Source organism: Ranitomeya imitator, chromosome 3, assembly GCF_032444005.1.
Source record: "Ranitomeya imitator isolate aRanImi1 chromosome 3, aRanImi1.pri, whole genome shotgun sequence".
Lineage (NCBI taxonomy): Eukaryota > Metazoa > Chordata > Amphibia > Anura > Dendrobatidae > Ranitomeya > Ranitomeya imitator.
Genome location: NC_091284.1, coordinates 94155179 through 94181597, shown reverse-complemented (window position 1 = coordinate 94181597; position 26419 = coordinate 94155179). Strand labels below are relative to the sequence as shown.

Here is a 26419-nt window from a genome sequence, read left to right as displayed (position 1 = left end):
TAAAGTGCGCTTTTTAATATTGTCAGAGAAGGCAGAAATATAGTAATTATCTATTATGCAGTATAATAAAGGATGCGCCAGAGTGGCTCCAAATTTATCGTGCAGCAGGACAACGACCCCAAACATATGGCGGCTGACATTAAAAACTAGATCTTCAGCGTAAAGAAGAACGAAGAGCCCTGGAGGTGATGATATTGTCCCCACAGAGCGCTGATCTCAACATCATCCAGTCTGCTTGAGGGGATGACCTAAAGAGACGGAAGCACTTACTCAAGCCTATAGCCACAGAAGATCTGCGGTTAGTTCTCCAAGATGTTTGGAACAATCTCCTTGCCGAGTTCCTTCAAAAACTCTGTACAAATGCAAGTGTACCTAGAAGACATAATTCTGTTTTGAAGGAAAAGAGGAAGAGAACACATGAAATTTTGATTTTGCTTTCTCTTGTTCAATCTCTTTGCATTTTAATTGATTTAAAATAAAAAATAACACACATATGATTTTTGTTTTAAGCATTCTTACTTTCAGCATTTTTTCCACATTCGCCTAAAATGTGTTACTGTACATAGCCATATTGTATGTAGAACCTTTTTAATGGGGATCTCATAGAGTTACGATGATAGTCATGTTGAGTGAATCTGTCTGCCAAAATTCTGGTACAAATTGGGTGAAAGTGGCAGCAAATATGCAGAATTGACTTAAAGAAATCCAAATCCACATGATTTCCTTGGGACTTTGCCACTGTGTATTTTCCACTTCACGATATTTACAATATATTAGTCCCATGTGGATTTTGCCTGAGAATTTCATTTGGAGAGTAGTATGCATAGAACGTGCACATTGATCTCCTATCACATCGCCATGCTGTTTGTCCATCAGCATAAACCAGCCCATGATATGACATTTGTAATTGGATGTCTTTTTGATCCCATGACAGAAGTGTCTGAGAAAATGGCCACCTGGGCCGCTGGCATAGCTATTCAGCACCTTTTATGGAGGCGGCAGGTATTCATGTGCTGCGCCCAGTGTGCACCTGTATATTCGTGTGACCGGGATGAAATCCTCAGATTTCATTCTCTGTATAATACATTGTGAAGGGCTGACATCACGGCATCTGTGGTTTATTTCTCAGATAGGTGGTCTGATTGCGGTCTGCAGACCAGACAAGCCATACAGCATATTTATTCTTCTCTCCTGTCCTGCACTGATAGCATCACCGCCGCCTTTTATCCACCTCCTTTTGATAGGCTAATTACCATTGACTCCATGAAGGATCTAAAGACCAGGCTGTAAACAGAGTTTTCTTGCAGGGTCCTTTCTAGTTATCAGTTTACATGACAGATTAATAGGGTTTTGGCCTTGTGATATTTTGATTGCTGTGACGTGTCTCTACACGTTACCCAGAAGTTGGACAAAGATGGCAGCAGGTTCACGTGTTGTGAAAGCCTTGCATCCTTCAGTGGCACAAACCCTGTGTAGTGTGATCCTGACCAGAGATCTCTGACCGTTAAGACCTAAATGTACAGTACACACCGGCACAGCGCCCCATGCTGAATCATTTTGTCACCTGAATTTTAGAACCATCTCTGAATTTGGTAACTCTAAGCGGTCATTCGTAACGCCATAATAAAAGGCCGTAAATAACTTGTAAGTCTCCTGGGTGGGCAGAGGGTCTTGTGAAACGATCCCATGGGTATTGCATCTGATTTTTGTTGATACACTTCCATTATTAAACACGTAAATGCATTTGATCACGTGCATTGTAAACTGTTGAGCTATAAATATGGAGTCACACTGATGCAATACGGATGAAATTGGATGATTTTTCTTGTGCTCTTCTAAACCTGACCTAGTGATAGAAATCTGTAGCAGTGGCTCTCACTTCTGTGGACCTGGCTAGTCCTTGCATATTTGGCTGCTACAGCATAAGCTGGATCCCAGGTGAAACTTACCCTGGCACATAAGGCCATGTTTAATGGAAAATGTTGTAGATTTCGTCTCCAATCTGCACGCGTGCTTTGAATTTCATCCTACCCTGTTACAAAGCCCTGCGTGGGGTAAAATCTGTGGAGGAAAATTGTTATAAACATTCGAAGGCTGCAGACTTGGGAAAAAAAATAGAGAAATCCAGCTTTTAAATTCTATGCTAATGAGCCGCAAGTGCAGTGGGGTGGGCACTGCATTTACAGCTCTCCGACCTCTCCCCCTATTCCCTGCCCGTCAGCTGCCTCTGGGCTCTGATGGAAAGGTCACTCTTGTTTCAGCAAGTTTCCTCCACTGCCTGAGATTTCGTGTAGTCCTATGTGCCTGGAGCAGTGCCATCGCGGTAAGGACTAAATGACATTGCAAGAGCTGGACTTTAGATCTGCACATGTGCTACCCCCTCTGAGCGGATGACCCACAGGGACTAATGGCCCTAGTACAAGATCTCAGGCCTGGGAGGCAGGTCGTAGAAACAAGGGTGACCTGTCAATCAGAGGCATGTGGTGGGCAGAGTATAAGGAGAGAGGCAGGAGAGCTGGAAGTGCAGTGTCCCACTCCTCTGCAATTGTGGCTCATTAATATAATATATAAACTGTGAATTTCTTTGTAGAATTTTAATTAATCATTTCAATCAAAGTAACAATTTAATCTTTATTAAAAGGCATTCCACTTCTTTAAAGGCACAGTCAGACTGCCATATAAATCGGAGCAGTGCCCGGACTGGCTGGTGGCTCGATTGTGACAGCTGCTTGTATCTATCAGACTCTGGTCGGGGAGACGCTAGCCCATCCGATTGCATTCTGACTTACACGGGTGTCTGACCGCTCCCTAAAATGAATCTGTCAGCAGGATTTCACTCACCCTAACTCTTTTATAGGTGCTAGTTCCTCTTTTTAAAGCTAAATCTAGAGATACCTTTTATATGGCCAATCTGTACCTCTGTTACTGAGAAATTAGCGTTTTAATTGATAACAATCCTAGGCTGTAAATCTGAAGCCTGTCACTCCAGCTCTATTCTCTGCCCAGCGCCTCCATCTCCTGGAACAGTCGGGCAAGCAGGAGGAGGCAGAGCTGGAGTGACTGAGGTTTCAGATCTGTGCTAGATCTTCAGCCTCATTTGCATATACCGGTAAATTAAAATGCTGATTTCCCAGTAACTGAGGAGTGGACCAGCCAAGTAAAGTTATTGCTGGACTTGTCTTTGAAAGAGCTACATTCACATATACCATAGGTAGTTTGGGAGGTGAACACCTGCTGACAGATTCCCTTTAATGATTTTGCTGTAAGTCAGTAGATTATGCAATATCTGTCGCCAATCCCTTCTTTGCGAGATACTAGTAGATTTCCCGGGCAATTAGGTCATATGAAACTGTTGATTCTGGCTTCCATTAGGTTACACAGAATTGCCGCGCTCTGTGTTCTTTCAAGGATGAATAATTGCTAAATGATTCCCAGAAGAAACAGACGTCCTTATGTTACTTGATCGTGAACATGGTGTAAATACCCCGTGTGATTTATGTTTTATTGTCTGCGCTTTTACACATTCTCCCACCTGATGGTATTTAGGCTGCCGCCAGAGATTCTGGGCAGATATACCCACATCACAACATACCAGACAAGAAATAAAGTCCGCAAACCAACCTTGTCTAAAGTCTTGTTCTTACACATTAGATTCATCTGTGTTATGTCTGTGACTAGTTGGATTATTGCTCAAAATTAATATATCCCGAAATACAACCACTCATGAAAAAAAATTCCTAAGCCCCAAACGCAATGGATTCCTCCTGATAAATCCTACATAAGTGAAGCCAGCCATACTGTTGGGTACTGGATATTTTTATAGAACCAAAGATTCTAGTTCCTGCCAACAATCTTATTTGTATTTTGACCCTCCGTATCTACAATGGAGGTAAGGCCCCTTATACACATCAGTTTTTTGCCATCAGTCACAATCTGTCGAATGTTGAAAAAAAAACGGATCCGTCGCAGATTGTGAAAAACTGATGTGATCCATTTTTTTTCTCCAGATCCGACTATCTGATCCAGCTAATTGGATCCTAAAAAAATTGAAACATGCTCAGTTAAAAAAAAAAAAAAAAAAACTGAATCCATCGATACGTTTTTTCGACGGACACAAAAAAGTTACTATGTCTGTTTTCTCCGGCCGCCGGATCAACAAGTTTCGACGGATCCGGCGAACGATGGATGAAACGTGAGGCCATCCGTCGCTAATACAAGTCTGAGTAAAAACGGATCCGGCAGCAACATTCACCAGATCCGTTTTTTTTTTTTTTTTTTTTAATTCTCTGGATTGAGACTGACGGCAAAAGACTGATGTGTGAAAGGGGTCTAAAGGCCCCTTCACATTAAGCGACGCTGCAGCGATACCGACAACGATCCAGATCGCTGCAGCGTCCCTGTTTGGTCGCTGGAGAGCTGTCACACAGACCGCTCTCCAGCGACCAACGATGCCGGTAACCAGGGTAAACATCGGGTAACTAAGCGCAGGGCCGCGCTTAGTAACCCGATGTTTACCCTGGTTACCATCCCAAGAGTAAAAAAAACAAACACTACATACTTACCTACCGCTGTCTGTGCCCGACGCTCTGCTTCTCTGCACTCCTCCTGTACTGGCTGTGAGCACAGCGGCCGGAAAGCAGAGCGGTGACGTCACCGCTCTGCTTTCCGGCTGACCGACGCTCACAGCCAGTGCAGGAGGAGTGCAGAGCACAGCGCCGGGGACAGACAGCGGTAGGTAAGTATGTAGTGTTTGTTTTTTTTACTTTTAGGAAGGTAACCAGGGTAAACATCGGGTTACTAAGCGCGGCTCTGCGCTTAGTTACCCGATGTTTACCCTGGTTACCAGTGAAGACATCGCTGGATCGGTGTCACACACGCCGATCCAGCGATGTCAGCAGGGAGTCCAGCGACGAAATAAAGTTCTGGACTTTCTTCAGCGACCAACGATCTCCCAGCAGGGGCCTGATCGTTGGTCGCTGTCACACATAACGATTTTATTAACGATATCGTTGCTACGTCACAAAAAGCAACGATATCGTTAACAATATCGTTATGTGTGAAGGTACCTTAACCAGTGGTCAGAAATTTTGGATTTAACTTTATCAGATTTCTTTGTTTTCCCAGGGAATGAACGGAGCCACATGTGTCTGGCAGAAGCTTTGCCCCTTTAGGCTACGTTCAGACTAGCGTTGCGCGCCGCTGCGTCGGCGACGCAATGCACGCAAAAACGCGGCAAAACGCACGCAAAAACGCTGCGTTTTGCAACGCGTGCGTCGTTTTTTGCCGAAAATCGGACGCAAGAAAAATGCAACTTGTTGCATTTTCTTGGTCCGACGCTTGCGGCAAAAAAGACGCATGCGTCGCAAAACGCAACAAACAAAAACGCATGCGTCCCCCATGTTAAACATAGGGGCGCATGACGCGTGCGTCGCCGCTGCATCGCCCGACGCACACTAGCACAACGCTAGTCTGAACGTAGCCTTATAGACTCACACAAGTTAATTCATGGGTCGGTCACTTCTCAAATTGTGAATGTGACTGCTCTGTTGTCTCAGCTTGGAGTTTGCGCCACCAACACATAAGTAACATAGTTAGTAAGGCCGAAAAAAGACATTTGTCCATCCAGTTCAGCCTATATTCCATTATAATAAATCCCCAGATCTACGTCCTTCTACAGAACCTAATTGTATGATACAATATTGTTCTGCTCCAGGAAGACATCCAGGCCTCTCTTGAACCCCTCGACTGAGTTCGCCATCACCACCTCCTCAGGCATGTATTATTTATCAAAATTATTTATCAAAATCCTTCAGAACCTATTGTGGCTGTATACAACTTTGTGATCTTTTCTAGATGTCTTATCTCCAGGGCTATGGTCAATCACAATGTTCATCTCCAGACATGTTGACATGCGTGATCATCACCCTCTCAAGTCTACACAAAGATTCGATCCCTCTGAAACCTTACAAGTTTTTCGAGAATGCACATGCCCTTCTTTTATTTCTATCATCTATGCATTACTGTCCTGTAAATGAGCCTTTCTCCAGGTAACACTACAAGCTTATACACAATGGGTTATTACAGGCTGTCAATCACAGCTTTCTAGTGTAAAAATAATGTTCATCCAAAAATCTATTCACACAAGTTGAGTTGTAGCCCAGCCTCCTGAGACCACTAAATATGCCTGCAGGGTAAGGTCGGGGTCAGACCACCATATAAAGAAAAAAAGAAGAAAGGAATATGAGCCAGAACTGTGCGTTCTGCGACATTTATTTTATTTACATGTTGACCATCGGCTGCATGGAGAATAGACAGTGACTGACTGTAGGGTCCATGAGCTCTCTGTGCTGTCCATGGCGCACGCATCGGGCATAGTCTTGTCTCAATGAGTCCTAAAAGTTGTCTCAACCCAAAAGGGATGAAACTAAAATCTGGCAAAATATTTTAATGTTTTAACCACTTAAAGGAGTTGTCCTCCACTTTATTTGTATTATATTTATTTTGTATTGTATAAAAGCGTCGGGAAGAGAATTAGAAAAAAGAAAAAATTGTTCTTGAGATCCAGCGCCATCAATTTCCACTTGCTGCTCTGTCTCTCCAATAGTCTCATGGCATAAATATTGGCATATGATTGCTGCTGCCAATCAGTGCCCACAGGAAAGTCATTGGCTGCAGCGGTCTTGTGACTGTTCATGCCGCAAAACCAACCAGTACAAATGATTGGTGCTGGTCCAGGAGGAAAGTGCAGTTTGTTTGTTTTTTTTCATTTCTAATTCCCTTCAACCTGAGCCCAAACACGATGCGTTTTACAGTATGGGAGTATCCCTTTAAACATATTATTGCCTTACCATGTGGATCAGTAGTAGAATTACAACGAATATCAGTTTCCATGAATGGTGATCCCAAAGTCCCTTGTGTAAATAGAGGAGTAGTGAGCATGTGCGACCACTGCCCTGATCACTCTCTAGAGGTCGCACGTGCTCAGTGCTGCTGCATTCACTTTGGTGACTTTAGCTCCTCAGTCCCGGAGATTGTCGGTCGTCTGCGGCATTACACTCCGCATTTATACCTTTATCCTCTATCCTGTAAATCAATGATAAATGTTTATGGGAAAACCAGTTAAACAGTTGTTTTTCACCCACATACAGTATAAACACTTTTTTTTTTTTTTTTGCATCTTAAAGTTATTTAGAAATAATAAGTTGAGCATATTTTCATCCATACTGCATTCCATAAAGCCTGTTCATAATAAATATATATAATATTTTATTATTTATTTTGTTTCTTGGGGTCCGCATCCAATGATAGTGCGTTTTTATCCTTATGGTTTTTTGCTCTCTTACAATAGTATGATCTTCCATTTGTCACTCGTCATGAGACCTCGTAGTTGCTGTGCGAGTTCCCTCCCTGTGCTGTCTGACAGCTGTTTCTCCGGTTGTGATCTTTTCTATGTAAGACTGTCTTATGTTACAGAACCGCCTCAGGTACTTGAGTGGGATGGAAACGCGCACTACACACCAAGTACAGACGCTATGGGAACCTACCACTGTCATAGCAAGGGAGTGATGGTGTAAGGTCAAGCCGTGCCTGGAGTCGGGGTGGGAATTTCCACCCATGTAGAATGAGCAACGAAATAAAAATGTGTATATTCTTTGGGTCCAACCTAGAGGATTTGCAGCTGTCAGTCACAGACGTTGCACCTCCACTTGAGACTTTTCTCGCATGTGAAGATTAGTGAGACTGTGTTCACACCATGCATGTAGACTTACTTCTGATGTATTAGATATACCGTACTGTGTGACCTTGCTATAGAATTCTATGGGAACAAGAGAGCCGGTCCTTTTAAATTAAAGGAGTATTCCAGCTTAAGGGAAGCCTTTATCATATTCATGCTGCCAGTACCACGAGCAGCTGCATGATGAAACGTTGGGGGACCCCTATACGGTTTATTCATCTCCTGGCTGTGACTGCAAGGGGAGAACAGGGGCGTACTCAAGGCCCCCATTGTGGTGTGCGGGGAAGCCACACTTACCTAACGATTATCAGCTATCCTGTTCTCTATTTTAAACCTGGTATAAATGCTACAGTACTTATGAATTTGCAGTCGTTTTTCTTTTTTTCACTGTTATATAAATTTTTTAGTCTTTAGTCAAGTGGGTGTCGTCCTCAATAGTGTTGAGTGAACGTGCTTGGATAAGGTGTTATGAGCATGCTCGGGTGCTAACCGAAAGTCTTCGGCGTGCTCTAAAAATATGTACCGAGTCCTCACGGCTGCGTGTCTCGCGACTGTTTGACAGCCCCAACACATGCAGGGTTTTCCTGTTTGATAGGCAATCCCCGCATGTGTTGCGGCTGTTGAACAACCTCAAGAAACGCAGCCGCCTGGACTCAGAACATATTTTTAGAGCACGCTGAAGACTTTCGGTTAGCACCCGCGCACGTTCGCTCATACCTAGTCCTCATCTTTTCTCCAAGGGAGTCATCATCTTGAGGATCACACCCAATTGGGTAAAAAAAATAAAGACTAGATTTACATACAGGAAAGAGAAGACCACATCATAGGATTGGAGAGATGCAGGAACAATCCAATGAAAACCCCTAATAAAAGACTAGATTAACACACAAGAAAGAGGGAACCATATTTTAGGGATAGACAGGTGCAGGAGGACTACAACCCATAGCAAGGGAAATGTTCTGTTTAAGGCCTTACACACACGACCATCTGGATTTGTATTATGTCACATATAGAGATCAATAAGCTTATACTTATGTGTTTTATGTTATATAGCGACATATAAGCCATTTCTTATAAATCCATACAGAATATAATAATTGGCGCGATGTTCGTTCACATCTTGGGGGTAGCCCATGACAGCAGGATCTGACAGTGTTTGTTGGGAGTCTGTATCCTTGGAGATATATGTCAGCATCAGAGTTAATAGTTAATATTTTTTACCAAGACTAGTTGTATAGTTACATTAGGTTTTACTTTAGATGGAAAACCACATAATAGGTTTTTTGGCCCCAATTTTATATATACGGTAGCTTTTTTTTGTGTGTGGGCGGGGGGAGTGCCACATTGCTGAATTGTACACCTCCCTAGGGCTGTAAGAAAACTTGCCCAAAACTTTGAAGACCATCAGGTTTGTTTTCCAATTTGTCTTTCCTACCTACTATACAACTAGCAGGGCTGTGGAGTCTGTAAGCCGAGGCTCCGACTCCTCAATTTCCATGACTCCGACTCCACTAAAATGGGCTCAGACTCCACGACTCCGACTCCACAGCCCTGACAACTAGTATAAACTTCAAGACGAAGAGCTGATGCTATAGCTCTGTATGGGTTATGTTGGGGGTAATAGGGAATTGCTCTGTGGAAAAGCAGTCCTGCTGTCAGATGGAACGGCGGTGGAACCTATAGTTTACCATGTCCCATTTAGGGTAAGTTCACACAGGGCGTTTTTGCTGCGTTTTTTTGCTGTGTTTTTTTGTGCTAATTTTCAGCTGCCTTTTACAGCACCAGCAAAGCCGATGAGATTTCAGAAATCTCATGCACACACATTGGTTTTTTGTTTGATCAGTATTTTGTGCTTTGCTGCGTTTTTTAGACATAGAGCATGTCACTTCTTTCAGCATTTTTGCTGCGTTTTTGCTGCGTTTTTTCACCCATTGACTTGAATGGGTGTTGAAAAAAACGCAGGTATCATTATTTGCTGCGTTTTCTGCTGCTGAAAATCCAAGGACATTAGCATGGACAAAGAGAAAAAAAACGCACCAAATACGCAACAACAAAAAAATGCACCTAAACCTGCGTTTTTTTGCGCAGCTTCCTTCCTGCCAAGATCATCAGGTTTTGCTGCAGAAAAAAAAGCAACAAAAATGCCCTGTGAGAACTTAGCCTTATGCTGTGTTCACAAGTTGCGTATTTGTTGTGTTTTTTTTTTTCCCTCTGGGCCAAACTTGCTCTTGGCAGTAAAGAAGCTACTAACAAAAAGCAGGTTTTGCTGCGTTTTTATTGTCTCTTGTGTATGCTGATAAAGTTTAGTGCCGCAAAAAAAAACCATGATGAAACTTCCGTAGGTTCTTGCAGCAAAACCTGATACCTGCGATTGTTGCTGCACATTTGCACTTAATCGTTGCTTTCTATGGGTGAAAAAAAGTTGTGAAGCCGCGGAAGGTAATTTTTGAAAAACGCTTTGTGTGCATGAGATTTCTGAAATCTGGTGCTACTGCAAAACGCAGCTTAAAATTTGCATTAAAAAAAAACGCAGTAAAAACGCAACATGTGAACATAGCCTTACACTGATGTGTGGAGATTAGTTAGTTTGGTGTTGTGTATGCCTTTCTTGCACGCTAACCAGTAGATAATTATCACACAATTTTTATGAAATTCTGCAAATTCCCTGTGTATTAATTCACTAGAAGGGCAGTAACGAAAACTTTCCCAACATGTCTAATGACCTAGAACAATGGCGTAGTGAAATCTGTGCAGTCATGTAGAGGCTTGAGAGCTCTGCACGGCACTGTTACAAGTACTGAGAACGCCCCTGATGCCAGCCGTCCTCTGGCCTATTCATTAAATATAGTGATCGTGTAACCAGCCTTAAGCGTGGGTGTATACAGCTAGCTCAGGGATATGTCCTTACAATCAAGGTAAATTTGGTTGTTCAACTAACAAAAAATAAAAGACAGCCAGGTGGCAACACTGGGTCTATATGCTGCCAAAAATCCAGCAATGTCGCCATGTAACGTTGTCCCTTCATGTCGCATGGATTTTACTTGCAGATTTCTGCAGGTAAAATTTGCAGCAGATTACCGTCCCAAGCAATTGGTTGAGATTTTACAAAATTCATACGGAAATGAAATTGCCACGTGGTGTGCATTTTCAAATCTGCAGCATATCCGTCTCTGTGGTGGTCGGTCACGGCAGATTTCACCCCTATCAGTGTAGCAGAGATGAAACGGTGGTGAAACCGCGGCATAACAAACATATCACACATGAGGATTCTCCTGCTAATTTGCAGTGAATTTTTGGACCTACCCAAGGTATGCGTTTTTTTGTTTTGCATGGAATAAAAAATGCAGCATTTACAGTACCAGCAAAGTGAATGAGATTTGACATCTCATGCACATGCTGCTTATTTTCCCCCCTCCGTGCTATTCATATACCTTCAACACAAGATTTATTATTTTTGATTTTGTTCTAAGATGCCCTCTTAAAGGGCTATTCCCATCACAGATATGTCCCATCTGTAGGATCCGTGGTGGGAACGGCTCGTTATAGAGGTTGCTCTTGTATTTTCTCACAATTTTAAGTGAATAATACACTTTTCACGTTACAGGCGCTGCTGCTTATATTGTTTCTTTAGGCATCAAAGTGAGGGGTCGTGGATGTTGTATCAGCTGCTGATCATGTGCTGGAAGCCGAGCTAAACTGCTCGTAGCACGGCTCCTCCGTCATTCATGGGATCGGGAGCATTTCTATCAGTCCTTGGCGTAAGTCCACAGCTCGTTCTCATCAGCAAAGTAACTAGTTCTACATGCAATTCTAAGGGAAAATCTGCAGCCATAAAACTGGTACATTTTTGGCGTGGATACAGCCCATTGGGAACGGGCCCATGGTCAGGAATAGCAGCGTTTTGGATGCAGCGCACTTGCTATGCGTTGTACATTAGAAGCACAGTGGATGGCGGTTTCTATAAATCCCATGCAAACTGTGCTTCTATTTTACCCTGTGTAAACTCACCAGCGACGCGGGTTTACGAGCCGCAGCATGTCCATTTCAGTAATAGCAATGTATTGGATGCGGTAAATCCGCATTGTTCAGTGAACACGTGCGGCTTTACCTGCGTAGGATGTGCAGACAGATCAGTCCACATGAAGAATAGTTGTGCAGTGACGGGAACTGTACAGAAGACCCTATTAACGGAGAATGATGATAATAGTGATGAGCGAACGTGTTCTGATGACGTGTTATCCGCGTATCTTCGGTGTGCTCAGATAATATGTTCGAGTCCCAGCGGTTGCATGTTTTGTGCCTGTTAGACAGCTATAACAATGCGGGGATTTCCTGTTTGTTAGGGGGTATCCTCACATGTGTTGAGGCTGTCTTAACAGCCGCGAACAATGCAGCCGCAGGATCTCGGACATAATATACAAGCACACCCAAGATACTTGGATAACGTTATCTGAGCACGTTCGCTTATCACTAGCACGGTGGCGTAGTGGATAGCACAGCAGCCTTGCAGCGCTGGAGTCCTGGGTTCAAATCCCACCAAGGACAACATCTGCAAAGAGTTTGTATGTTCTCTCCAGGCTTGCGTGGGTTTCCTCCGGGCACTCCGGTTTCCTCCCACACTCCAAAGACATACTGATAGGGAATTTAGATTGTGAGCCTTGACGGGGACAGTGATGATAATGTGTGCAAACTGTAAAGCGCTGCGGAATATGTTAGCGCTATATGAAAATAAAGATTATTATTAGATAACACAAACCGAGCCACGATATTTTTCCCATATTGGCACTCATCAGGAGCTGTTATCTGGATGTCTTAGGATCCTTGGAAACTTTTAGCCCTCTGCTGGGACCACCTGTAAGCTAAGCTATAATCACTAGCTAAAATTGTGTCTGGCCTTGCAATTTCTTTTCCCTGCAATATTACTGTGAAGAAGATTAGTAACTACTCTAGGATCAGGGGGACCTAACTTTATAACGTTCATATGTGCTATAGGGCATGTTGTCAAAGTCTAACTAGGGAATCGTTCAGACGGCCATTTTTTTTTCTTGCTTACGAGTGCCATCTCTGTTTTTCACCAATAAAACCCAGAGGAATAGTGAATGGGGCCACTCACCTGTCTGTGATTTTTTTTCCATGCAAAATTGTGGAAACAGATCCAATATTGATCCTCATGTCTGCTCCAAACCGGCAATGCAAGTTTGTGGGAAAAAAAAATCTAGACAACGCTCCTATACCATCCATGCTCTGCCTGTTTTTCACAGATTGCTAGATAAGAAAAGATGAATAAACTTTTATCTATGTTAACATTCCAAGAAAAACTGATGGGACTTGGACTAAATGCTGATAGTAAAAAAAACAACCACAAAGATCAATTTTCTCATACGTGAAAATGGTCTGAATCAGCCCTTAGGCTGGGGTTGCACGGCCAAAGAACGCTGCACGACGTCTCTACAAGTGGAAGGGAAAATGCAAAATACCAAGACAAACAAGGCGCAAAGACCTCAGGTTTTTATAGACTCGGCTATATGTAACTTAATGTATAGACGGTGGGGTGTGCTGCCCATCCATCATCATCATACATAATACAGCTACATCTCCAGAGCTTTATAAAATAGCAGTAAACCGATTGTTATGTGAAACACGACAATATAATCTGGTGTTAAGTAAATCCAGTGCAGATTCCAGATGGTGATCTTCTAATCAGCCCATGCCAACCTCTGCATGGCGTCATTGTGAAGGCTGATTGAAAGCCCTGCGCCGCATGCTCGCTCTGTCGCAATGAATAGAATAATATGAAAGCCCGCGTACAGGAAACTATAAATATCCCCCCAGCTTCATATGTATACATATTGAGGTATTATTGAAAAGATTTCTGCAGATAACCGCCCTGTTCTACAATACAACACCTGAAGATTCCTTCCTTCACTACTCACACCGTGGAGGTTCACAGTCAGAAAACCCGCTCTTATATAACATAAGACAATTGCATAAAAGGCAAACTCTTAAAGGAGTTGCATTTTTGTATTTTTTTTTTGCTTTCAGAAACTGTACCACTCGTCTGTGTTTTGGTTAGACTCGGAGATTCTGTCTCATGAAGTGGGTAGATCTGCAAAACCAAAACCAGCCTGTGAACAAAGATGGCGCTGTTTTACACATCAGACGCAGCAAAGCCGTGAGAGAGCTGAGAGATATTGGCGTGACTTGCAGCCCTCGAAACTTGCCCATTGGCGCACACATTTTGTAAATGGCGTCTGGTGGGTTTCTGCAAGGAATCTGCCTTGCGAACATACAGTAACTGAAAAACGATTGTTTCGTGGTCTGAGTATCAAGATCTGGGTGTGTTAAAGGGATTGCCTCATGTTGATAAGTTTGAAAAGTGCTTGTAAAAACTAGTAACATTGCAATTTACTTAATAAGAATACTCTGTTATCAAGAACAGAGGCATTTTTAATTCTATAGTTTCATATTGGTTACCTAGGTTACCAGCCACCTCTGCAGTGTGTCAGAGGTGGCTGGCTTCCTAGGCAAGAAATGCACTTTTGAAAGTCATGCCCTGATGCTGGCCTGGCTCTGCTCTGATGCTACATATTTAAAGCTGCCTCTGCTTGAGAGAGTGCACAATGCAGACCAGCAGCGAGAACCATGCCACTGCTCTGAACTGTCAATCTTCAGAACTACACGGTCCCTGGAAAGCAAGAAGATGAATTATTATACTTAGTGTCCAAACCAAATATCTAGTTTTGACAGTCATCATGTGCTAACCGAGTTCCTTTAAGGTGGCCATATACTTTGATATCTGTCAGCTAAACACTCATTTGTCTGACTCTGCTGATCATGTGTGTTCAGTGAGCAGAAGGGACCACCGCATAGCAATGTTGTGTACCTGCAAGTTACCTGTTGCAATATCCGAATTCTCAGCATGTCCCACTTAGAGTCCAATTCTGATAATAATTATACAACAAAGAATTTGGATTTATGCAATTCCCTACAGGACAGACGTAATAATGTTCTATATGGGAACCAGTTTGGCCACTTCAGGAGCCAGTTTAATATTTTATTAGTAACCCAGCAATATGACCTCAGCAGAACGTTGCCCAAAAAGTCAAGATTTTTCTTGGCCTGCTACCGCTAGCAAAGGTGATGCCCACGCAAGGCATGGTTGACACTTAAATGTGTCCAAAATTGTCGGTACCTTTCTGTTGAAGTAAAAATAAATTAAAACCATGATCACTGAAATAGCTTGAAAAGAATTTTGAATTTTAAATATACAGAATATCAACTAATGAAAATCGGACATTGCTTTTAAAGCGTGGTTCAATAGAAAAATGGTAATAAACTAATGAAAATTGCCTGGACAAAAATGATGTTACACCTAGAAAAGATTGAAAATAACTTGACTTATAAGGACATGTTAAAGCTGTGTAATTAACATTATAGGTGTCTACAAACTTGTGATCAGTCGATCTGCCTATTTAAAGAATGAAAAGTAGTCATTGTGCTGTTTGGTATCATGGTGTGCACCACACTGAACATGGACCAAAGAAAGCTAAGGAGAGAGTTGTCTGAGGAAATTAATAAAGAAAATTATGGACAAACATGTTTAGGATAAAGGCTAAAAACATCCCCAAACAGCTTGATTTTCCTGTTGATATAGTTTACAGTCTAAAGTAGCCAACCTCCCTCAACGAGGCCACAAGAGCAAAATCGATGACCAGTTGACGAGACAAATAACACAAATGGTAGCCAAAGAGCCCAGAACAACTTCCAAAGAGATTAGAGGTGAACTTCAAAGTACATCAGTGTCAGATCGCACCTTCTGTCACGGTCTTGGCCATAGTGGATAGAAGTCATAGAAGTTGACTGAGGAGGAATCCACTGTTGAAAGCAAATCCTAAAAAAGTGAGCCTGGTATTTGAAAAAAATTAATATTAACAAACCACAAAGTTTCTGGGAGAACATCACTTGGACAGATGAGACAAAGCTGGAGGTTTTTGGCAAGTCACAGCAGATCAATGTTCACAGGCACAAAAATGAAGCAAACAAAGAAAAGAAGAATGTGCCTACTGTGAAACATGGAGGAGGCATGGCTATGTTTGCTCTGATTTGATGCATTCGGTACAGGGTCTCTTGAATCTGAGCCATGTACAATGAAATGTCAAGACTAGCAAGGCTTTTCAGAGCAAAATGTGCTGCTCAGTGTCAGAAAGCTTGTCCGAGTCACTGGTCATGGTTCTCCTTGAGTGAAAACATAGCTAAAAACATCCAAGAGTGGCTAAGAGCAAAGCATTGGACTTTTCTGAAATGACTTCTGCGATCCCTAATCTAAATCCTATAAAGGTCTATGGGAGCTGAAATCTGCAGTCTGAAGAAGACACCTTCACACTTGAGGCCTCATCCACACGTCAGTATTTGGTCAGTATATTGCAGTCAGTGTTTTGTATGCCAAAGCCAGGAGTGGAACAGAAAAACTATTAATTGACAAAATAATAATAAATAATAATAATAATAATAATTTTTATTTATATAGCGCCAACATATTCCGCAGCGCTTTACAAATTATAGAGGGGACTTGTACATACAATAGACATTACAGCATAACAGAAATACAGTTCAAAACAGATACCAAGAGGAGTGAGGGCCCTGCTCGTAAGCTTACAAACTATGAGGAAAAGGGGAGACACGAGAGGTGGATGGTAACAATTGCTATAGTTATTCGGACCAGTCATAGTGTAAGGCTTGGGTGTTCATGTAAAGCTGCATGAACCAGTTAATTAATTTTTTTTTTTTTTTTTTTAATATAGGCCACACAGGGATCGTTAGGTTAATGCATTGAGGCGGTAGGCCAGTCTGAACAAATGAGTTTTTAGGGCACGCTTAAAACTGTGGGGATTGGGGATTAATCGTATTATCCTAGGTAGTGCATTCCAAAGAATCGGCGCAGCACGTGTAAAGTCTTGGAGACGGGAGTGGGAGGTTCTGATTATTGAGGATGCTAACCTGAGGTCATCAGCGGAGCGGAGGGCACGGGTAGGGTGGTAGACTGAGACCAGAGAGGAGATGTAGGGTGGTGCTGAGCCATGGAGTGCTTTGTGGATGAGGGTAGTAGTTTTGTACTGGATTCTTGAGTGGATGGGTAACCAGTGTAATGACTGGCACAAGGTAGAGGCATCGGTGTAACGGTTGGTGAGGAATATGATCCTGGCAGCAGCATTCAGGACAGATTGGAGCGGGGAGAGTTTGGTAAGAGGGAGGCCGATTAGTAGAGAGTTACAATAGTCCAGACGAGAATGAATAAGTGAAACAGTAAGAGTTTTTGCAGAGTCGAAAGTAAGAAAAGGGCGAATTCTAGAAATGTTTTTGAGATGCAGGTAAGAAGAGCGAGCCAGTGATCGGATGTGGGGGGTGAATGAAAGGTCAGAATCAAGGATGACCCCAAGGCAGCGGGCATGTTGCTTTGGAGTAATGGTGGAACCGCAAACGGAGATGGCAATGTCAGGCAAAGGTAGGTTAGTAGAGGGAGAAAACACGAGGAGTTCAGTTTTTGACAGGTTTAGTTTCAGATAGAGGGAGGACATGATGCTAGAGACAGCGGTAAGACAATCACTGGTGTTTTCTAATAAGGCAGGCGTGAGATCAGGAGAAGAAGTGTATAGTTGGGTGTCGTCAGCATAGAGATGGTACTGGAAGCCAAATCTACTGATTGTTTGTCCAATAGGGGCAGTATACAAAGAGAAGAGGAGGGGGCCTAGGACTGATCCTTGAGGAACCCCAACAGTAAGGGGAAGGTGAGAGGAGGAGGAACCAGCGAAACATACAGTGAAGGATCGGTCAGAGAGATAGGAGGAGAACCAGGAGAGAACGGTGTCCTTGAGGCCGATGGAGCGGAGCATAGTGAGGAGGAGCTGATGATCCACAGTATCAAATGCTGCAGAGAGATCCAAGAGAATTAGCATGGAGTAGTGACCATTAGATTTAGCTGTTAGTAGGTCATTAGAGACTTTAGTGAGGGCAGTTTCAGTAGAGTGTAAAGAGCGGAAACCAGATTGAAGAGGGTCGAGAAGAGAGTTATCTGAGAGATAGCGGGTAAGACGGGAGTGGACCAGGCGTTCGAGGAGTTTAGAGATGAAGGGAAGATTAGAGACAGGTCTATAATTAGCGGCACAGTTTTGGTCGAGGGATGACACCTGTTCTGTGTTTCGGAGACACTACTGGTTTTGGTATACAAATACTGATGTGTGAATGAGGCCTGAGACAGCTGAAGCAGTTTTCTCACGAGGAGTGAGCCAAAATACAGGTGCAGAAGTCTCATTGAGAGTTGCCTCAAAATGGTAAATATTAATTGAAGAAACCATCATATTTGTCCAGGCAATTTTCATTATTTTTTTTTCTTTTGAACCACAATTCAAAGCAATGTCTGATCTCACATGTAAAGTGCCATGGAATAAATGGCGCTATAACAATAAGTAATAATAATTTTCGATAGTTTATATTCAGGAAATGTAAACTAAAAATGACTTGTCAGTTACATGTTATTTCAGCGACTATTGTGGGCTTTTCTTTAATGTCTCACACTGACCCACCATATTGTCAGTCTGATGGCGATCCAACGACGGCGGGTCACACTGGGACCAATGTTACTCTATGGGTCTGCGCACATATTTGATATTTTTATTTTTTTTTTTTCCCTCGAGCCAAGCCAGTCAAGGGGAAAAAAATCTCACCATTCAAGGTTTGATCCGAGATTCTAATCGCACTTGGCCATCCAAGTTAATGAGTGTGTGGAAATCCTCAAACTGCACTCTGATGACATTTTTGCGGCCTCACAAAATGGAGAAATTTTGTTCTCCATCTTCTCACAAAGTCTGATCAGAGTGTCCTTACCATAATGGACTTGATTCTCTCAGATGAGAGAATTTAAGGTTGTGTGACCCCGGCCCAACAGAAGGGTACCAACACTTTTTGTCCATGTGTAGATATAGCCGCACACTTTTTTGGACATTTCTGAACAGAAATGCATTAGCACTTAGGCAGTAGATAATGACATTGACAAATAAATAGAGTTTACGTCCATTTTGTTGAATATCGAAAATTTACATTTACATCTAGCTATATATTTGAGGGTGTCCCTAATACTCACCATTAATGTCCCAATTAGTGTGGTAGTCTGACATCCAAATTCCTACTGATCTTTACCGTGCAGCAAAATATTCATGTGATCAGAAGTTTTTCCAGAGGTCGGTCCAATACTTTATTGGGGAATGTTTTTTGGAGTCGTATTGTCCAAATTGTGAGTAAAATATAAAAGGAATACTGATACATGTCCGTCCTGCTGGATCCAGTTTTGTGATCGTTGTCTCAAATCTGTGTCATAAACTGCAATGGTGTTTTCCCTAAAATTGTGTGATACTACCATTAGGGGCTTGTGTTACGTGCTGCAGTTTTTGGTACTGTGGTGGCTAGGAGGGCAGCTGGGCATGGAAGCATTGCAGGGCGTATTCAGGGGCCTGTGAGCGCTCATCTTTGGGATGGGGAATGGACAGATTGTCATCAGTGTGCTGGATCACATTATTTTTCTGATGGGGATTTCTCCAACTTCTCGCAGCAGACGGTGAAAAACGGACAGCACAAGGCCTTATTAGGTACTAGTAGTCGTCCATGTGTTGTGCTTGGTTTTTACAGCCCCGAAGACTTGAATGTGCGGTTTTGATCTGTGACTGTGATCAGAATCAGACTTGTCTTTGTGTTTTTGCTCATTCAGGCTGCAAAAAAGAGCAGATATGAGACCTGTCCCATAGACTATAAGGCCACGGTCAGTATTTGGTCAGTATTTTACCTCAGCATTTGTAAGCCAAAACCAGGAGTGGGTGATAAATACAGAAGTGGTGCATATGTTTCTGTTAGACGTTTCCTGATTGTTCCACTCCTGGCTTTATCTTACAAATACTGAGGTAAAATACTGACCGTGGCCCGGATACAACTCATATGATAGTCGGCCACATGAAAAGGTCCTGAAGGTCATTCGGACCCTTGATAGGGAAGTGATTGGTTCCCATTACTGTGCCCTTGCTTGGAGTTAGGAAAACACGTTTTACTTTGTTATCCCCCTTTGATGGATGGCATATGCCCTGGGTTGGCTAATAGTTGGCCGTATGGCTACTGATACCAAGTGGTTCGCCATATTGTGCCCTCATGGGCATCTCTAACCTCTTGTCATGTGGCCCATTTATTGTAAGATTGGAGCTTGCAAGTTGCAATAATCTTCCTTTCCCTCCATTGAGCTGACTCATTTATGCCAGATCCTATGAGGGCAGTAGTGAATTGGCCCCTCACCCTGGAGCAGGAGGTGTGAGAGAGTGAGGGTGAGCTGCGCAGGCGCGGCAGCCGGAGCCGGGCCGGTAGGAAGCAGCGCAGTGTGTGCAGTCAGTGTGCAGTCAGTGCCGGGCTCAGGCTGGCATGTCAGCTCGGGGCTCCGTGCTCGGACATGTTCCCCGGCCAGCAGTGAGCGCACACACGTGTCCCCGCGCACCGGCCGCTCCGGGAGCCGCCACAACTTCCCACCATAATTAGTCACCTCTCCGCGGGATGTGCAGCCGGAGCACCGGGCAGGACAGCGGCCGCCGCTGAGCTTATGTGCCGCTGCGGGCAGAGCAGGGCGGGCAGCGCTGCAGGACCGGTCCCCATGACAGTGAGCAGCCAGGCACCCGGGGACGGGCAGGAAGGAAGCGGCCACCTCTGTGCCGTCTGCGGGGGGAAGATGATCCCTCACTTCTCCGAGAATGCCGTGATCTCCCAGAACACCATCAACCAGCTGTAAGTGGCCGCACGGCCGGCGAGGGGCTCGGCACCGGCTGCCAGTACCGGGGGCGGTACTGATAGTGAGGGCTCTGGTGTCCGGCTGCCGGTACCGGGGGCAGTCCTGATAGTGAGGGCTCTGGTGTCCGGCTGCCGGTACCGGGGGCGGTACTGATAGTGAGGGCTCTGGTGTCCGGCTGCCGGTACCGGGGGCGGTACTGATAGTGAGGGCTCTGGTGTCCGGCTGCCGGTACCGGGGGCAGTCCTGATAGTGAGGGCTCTGGTGTCCGGCTGCCGGTACCGGGGGCGGTACTGATAGTGAGGGCTCTGGTGTCCGGCTGCCGGTACCGGGGGCGGTCCTGATAGTGAGGGCTCTGGTGTCCGGCTGCTGGTACCGGGGGCGGTACTGATAGTGAGGGCTCTGGTGTCCGGCTGCCGGTACCGGGGGCAGTCCTGATAGTGAGGGCTCTGGTGTCCGGCTGCCGGTACCGGGGGCAGGCCTGATAGTGAGGGCTCTGGTGTCCGGCTGCCGGTACCGGGGGCAGGCCTGATAGTGAGGGCTCTGGTGTCCGGCTGCCGGTACCGGGGGCAGTCCTGATAGTGAGGGCTCTGGTGTCCGGCTGCCGGTACCGGGGGCAGGCCTGATAGTGAGGGCTCTGGTGTCCGGCTGCCGGTACCGGGGGCAGGCCTGATAGTGAGGGCTCTGGTGTCCGGCTGCCGGTACCGGGGGCGGTCCTGATAGTGAGGGCTCTGGTGTCCGGCTGCCGGTACCGGGGGCAGTCCTGATAGTGAGGGCTCTGGTGTCCGGCTGCCGGTACCGGGGGCGGTACTGGTAGTGAGGGCTCTGGTGTCCGGCTGCCGGTACCGGGGGCGGTACTGGTAGTGAGGGCTCTGGTGTCCGGCTGCCGGTACCGGGGGCAGGCCTGATAGTGAGGGCTCTGGTGTCCGGCTATTCTGGATCCGGACTAAAGTGTGCTGGTCTGGTTGAACCAGTAGTGTCTGTAATTGATCTCTGGTCCTTAGTGATCTACTTTAGTGATCTAGTTCAGAGATCAGTGGTCTGGTTTGCTTTTCTTTGATCAATATCTTTCCCAATAACGCTTGGAACATTCATCATATTCATTCCTATGGGGAATCCACTTATGCTATAGGGTTTTTTTGTTTTTGTTTTTTTTAGCTCATGTCATTTCTTTGAGGATCCTGATGGAATTTGAGCCGATCAGTGTCCAATCAGAACCCTGCAAAGTGCCCTTCAGGAAAAGAGAATCTCAACATGATAGATTCCTGATCTGTGGTCTGGTGATTATGGGCTGATTATCAGTAATCTGGTCTGGTGATCTGTGGTCTGGTGATCAGTAATCTGGTCTGGTGATCAGTAATCTGGTCTGGTGATCAGTAATCTGGTCTGGTGATCAGTAATCTGGTCTGGTGATCAGTAATCTGGTCTGGTGATCAGTAATCTGGTCTGGTGATCAGTAATCTGGTCTGGTGATCAGTATTCTGGTCTGGTGATCAGTATTCTGGTCTGGTGATCAGTAATCTGGTCTGGTGATCAGTAATCTGGTCTGGTGATCAGTATTCTGGTCTGGTGATCAGTATTCTGGTCTGGTGATCAGTAATCTGGTCTGGTGATCAGTAATCTGGTCTGGTGATCAGTAATCTGGTCTGGTGATCAGTAATCTGGTCTGGTGATCAGTAATCTGGTCTGGTGATCAGTAATCTGGTCTGGTGATCAGTAATCTGGTCTGGTGATCAGTAATCTGGTCTGGTGATCAGTAATCTGGTCTGGTGATCAGTGGTCTGATGATCAGTAATCTGGTCTGGTGATCAGTAATCTGGTCTGGTGATCAGTAATCTGGTCTGGTGATCTGTGGTCTGGGGATCAGTAATCTGGTCTGGGGATCAGTAATCTGGTCTGGTGATCAGTAATCTGGTCTGGTGATCAGAAATCTGGTCTGGTGATCAGAAATCTGGTCTGGTGATCTGTGGTCTGGTGATCAGTATTCTGGTCTGGGGATCAGTAATCTGGTCCGGTGATCTGTGGTTGGCCATCCTGGTTGGTTGATAAGTAATCTGGGTCACACGTTGGAGAAACTCTATATGTGGTGGTGACAATGTACCACACCAGTGATTGTTCTGTTTTTTTTCCAAGGATCCCTGATTCCTATTGTGCCTGTGTGCTGTACCGCACTATGGGGACACTGATGTAAGGGCCATCACCATGAAGTTACTTTTATCTCTGTTTCATCCTTGACCGTAAAAAGTAGAATAATTCGAGGCTGATGAATATCCAGACAATCCCCCCATGTCCTGGGTATTGCAGCGGCAGATAATGGAGAAGTGCTGAACTGTAGTGTGTAAAATAAAGCGATTTCTAGATCGGTGCAGCTACTGCCGGGGTCTTATTATCTGTCATTTACTTATTCTCCCTCCTCAGGGAGCTTGTCCCCGGGGCACATAGTTTCATACATAGGACAATAGATCTTGTACAAGCCATCCCACTTCAGGCAATCTTGTCACAAACTCCTATTGATACAGAAAGCTGCTCAATGGAAGTATTTGTTTCATTCTTGCATCCAGCGAATGGCTAGTACAACACTGAGGCACTGGATGGCTCCATGTATTTATATATGAATCCACATATGTGTGTGTATAATATAGTGCAGCATGTATGTGTTTATAATATAAAGGGTGCGTGTATAATTACACACAAGAACACAATGCCTATGTAGCATGTGTAATGGGTGTATGTATATATGTATAATATACCCACAAGGCCTATGTATCATGTGTAATGGGTGTATGTATATATGTATAATATACCCACAATGCCTATGTATCATGTGTAATGGGTATATGTACAGTACAGACCAAAAGTTTGGACACACATTCTCATTTAAAGATTTTTTCTGTATTTTCATGACTATGAAAATTGTACATTCACACTGAAGGTATCAAAACTATGAATTAACACATGTGGAATTATATACTTAATTTCAGTTGTTTCACACTTTTTTGTTATGTCTTATATTCTAGGTTCTTCAAAGTAGCCACCTTTTGCTTTGATGACTGCTTTGCACACTCTTGCCATTCTCTTGATGAGCTTCAAGAGGTAGTCACCGGGAATGGTTTTCACTTCACAGGTGTGCCCTGTCAGGTTTAATAAGTGGGATTTCTTGCCTTATAAATGGGGTTGGGACCATCAGTTGAGTTGTGCATAAGTCTGGTGGATACACAGCTGATAGTCCTACTGAATAGACTGTTAGAATTTGTATTATGGCAAGAAAAAAGCAGCTAAGTAAAGAAAAACGAGTGGCCATCATTACTTAAAGAAATGAAGGTCAGTCAGTCCGAAAATTGGGAAAACTTTGAAAGTGTCCCCAAGTGCAGTTGCAAAAACCATCAAGCGCTACAAAGAAAATGGCTCACATGAGGACCGCCCCAGGAAAGGAAGACCAAGAGTCACCTCTGCTTCTGACGATAAGTTTATCCGAGTCATCAGCCTCAGAAATCGCAGGTTAACAGCAGCTCAGATTAGAGACCAGGTCAATGCCACACAGTTTTCTAGCAACAGACACATCTCTACAACAACTGTTAAGAGGAGACTTTGTGCAGCAGGCCTTCATGGTAAAATAGCTGCTAGGAAACCACTGCTAAGGACAGGCACCAAGCAGAAGACACTTGTTTGGGCTAAAGAACACAATAAATGGACATTAGACCAGTGGAAATCTGTGCTTTGGTCTGATGAGTCCAAATTTGAGATCTTTTGTTCCAACCACCGTGTCTTTGTGCGACGCAGAAAAGGTGAACGGATGGACTCTACATGCCTGGTTCCCACCGAGAAGCATGGAGGAGGATGTGTGATGGTGTGGGGGTGCTTTGCTGGTGACACTGTTGGGGATTTATTCAAAATTGAAGGCATACTGAACCAGCATGGCTACCACAGCATCTTGTAGCGGCATGCTATTCCATCCGGTTTGTGTTTAGTTGGACCATCATTTATTTTTCAATGGGACAATGACCCCAAGTACACCTGCAGGCTGTGTAAGGGCTATTTGACCAAGAAGGAGAGTGGTGGGGTGCTACACCAGATGACCTGGCCTCCACAGTCACCAGACCTGAACCCAATCGAGATGGTTTGGTGTGAGCTGGACTGCAGAGTGAAGGCAAAAGGGCCAACAAGTGCTAAGCATCTCTGGAACTCCTTCAAGATTGTTGGGAGACCATTCCTGGTAACTACCTCTTGAAGCTCATCAAGAGAATGCCAAGAGTGTGCAAAGCAATCATCAAAGCAAAAGGTGGCTATTTTGAAGAACCTAGAATATAAGATATAATTTCAGTTGTTTCACACTTATTTGTTAAGTATATAATTCCACATGTGTTAATTCATAGTTTTGATGCCTTCAGTGTGAATGTACAATTTTCATGAAAATACAGAAAAATCTTTAAATGGGGTGTGTCCAAACTTTTGGTCTGTACTGTATATATAATATACCTACAAGGCTTTTGTAGCATGTGCAATGTGTGTATGTATATATGTATACTATACCCACAATGCCTATGTAGCATTTGTATAACAATATACATATATATACACACACATTTCTTCGTTTCAGGAACTTTTTATTCCGCCGATGTTGCCAGTGGGAACATGTAGGTCTAGTATAATTTGTGTACAGCTGTCTTTTGGTCATTTATTGTACAGCACCAGCGTGTGAACACTTCAAAATGCAATTAGTGGTCAGTATTTTGTGTGGGTTTATGGGCGCTTCTTAAATAGAAGTAGCAGATTGTGTTCCCTCTTCCTGACACTTTCCTGTAACCATAAATACTACCTGGAAGCTTTTCCATTACTCCACTATTTCACATGAGATGTTGTGTTTTAAACGTGGAGCAATTTTCTGCTGGACTCCTGTTTTTTTTGTTCTGGAGACGGGATGTCCCGCTGTGTGACTGCTCCAAGCATCAAGGAGCCATAGTGGTGCGCTTTATGTAGTTCCTATCATTTCCACTGTGACTCATGATTGGACAACTCCAATTTGGTGGGGACCTTACATTATAATCTAAGGGGTAAGGTTTCTCCTTGTGGAGAGTGACATACCAGCTCTGGCTTGTCAAGGTAAGGAGGCTTATTCGTCATGCAATGCTCCTCTGGGAAATTTTATATGCAAATTGCCTCTTCAGAGAAAAAGAGGACTTGAACTCTATAGCGCCACCTGTTGGAAGTAGCGATCTTACAAGTCACAACTTTAACGAGTCATGCAGTATGACTTGGGATAAAAGCCAAATCCAAAAATTGAGATACTGATTTGGCTTTTATCCTAATATTGCTCGAGTCGTTAAACGGTTGATTGTGACTTGTAGGATCGCTACTTCCAACAGGTGGCGCTGCAGAGTTCTAGTCCTCTTTTTCTCTGAAGAGGCAGCTTGCATATTGCATTATAATCTGATCATATCATGTCCTGCTGTGATCACATAGAATTTGCTGGAGTAGCAAGTGTTCACCCCCTGTAGCGCTACCATAGGTGAAATAGGAGTATTGCATAGTTACCATTGAAATCAGTGGGTTGTCTATGTAATACACAGATATGACAGGTCCTCCAATGTGAGACATTCTCTTTTCAGCCGCTGTCTGCTGTGGCATTGTGCCATGTCCATTATATCTGAGCACATGACAGCTTGGCATCTCTTAAGGCCCCTTCACATTACGCGACGCTGCAGCGATACCGACAACGTTTCGGATCGCTGCAGCGTCGCTGTTTGGTCGCTGGAGAGCTGTCACACAGACCGCTCTCCAGCGACCAACGATGCCGGTAACCAGGGTAAACATCGGGTAACTAAGCGCAGGGCCGCGCTTAGTAACCCGATGTTTACCCTGGTTACCATGCTAAA

The 26419-nt window shown here is 44.1% G+C and overlaps 1 protein-coding gene across 3 annotated transcripts in view; it reads left to right on the top strand.

Annotated features, from left to right (window-relative positions):
- SSH2 (slingshot protein phosphatase 2) overlaps positions 1-26419 on the top strand; it is a 234243-nt gene that overhangs the window by 150489 nt on the left and 57335 nt on the right. The window contains exon 1 of one of the 3 annotated variants that reach the window (XM_069761158.1): positions 20158-20545. The exons of the other annotated variants lie outside the window; for them this stretch is intronic. Coding sequence (XP_069617259.1) covers positions 20364-20545 — 182 coding nt within the window. The 5' untranslated portion in view covers positions 20158-20363. Of the gene's footprint in view, positions 1-20157; positions 20546-26419 lie in introns of those variants that run through there. 3 annotated transcript variants of the gene reach the window in all.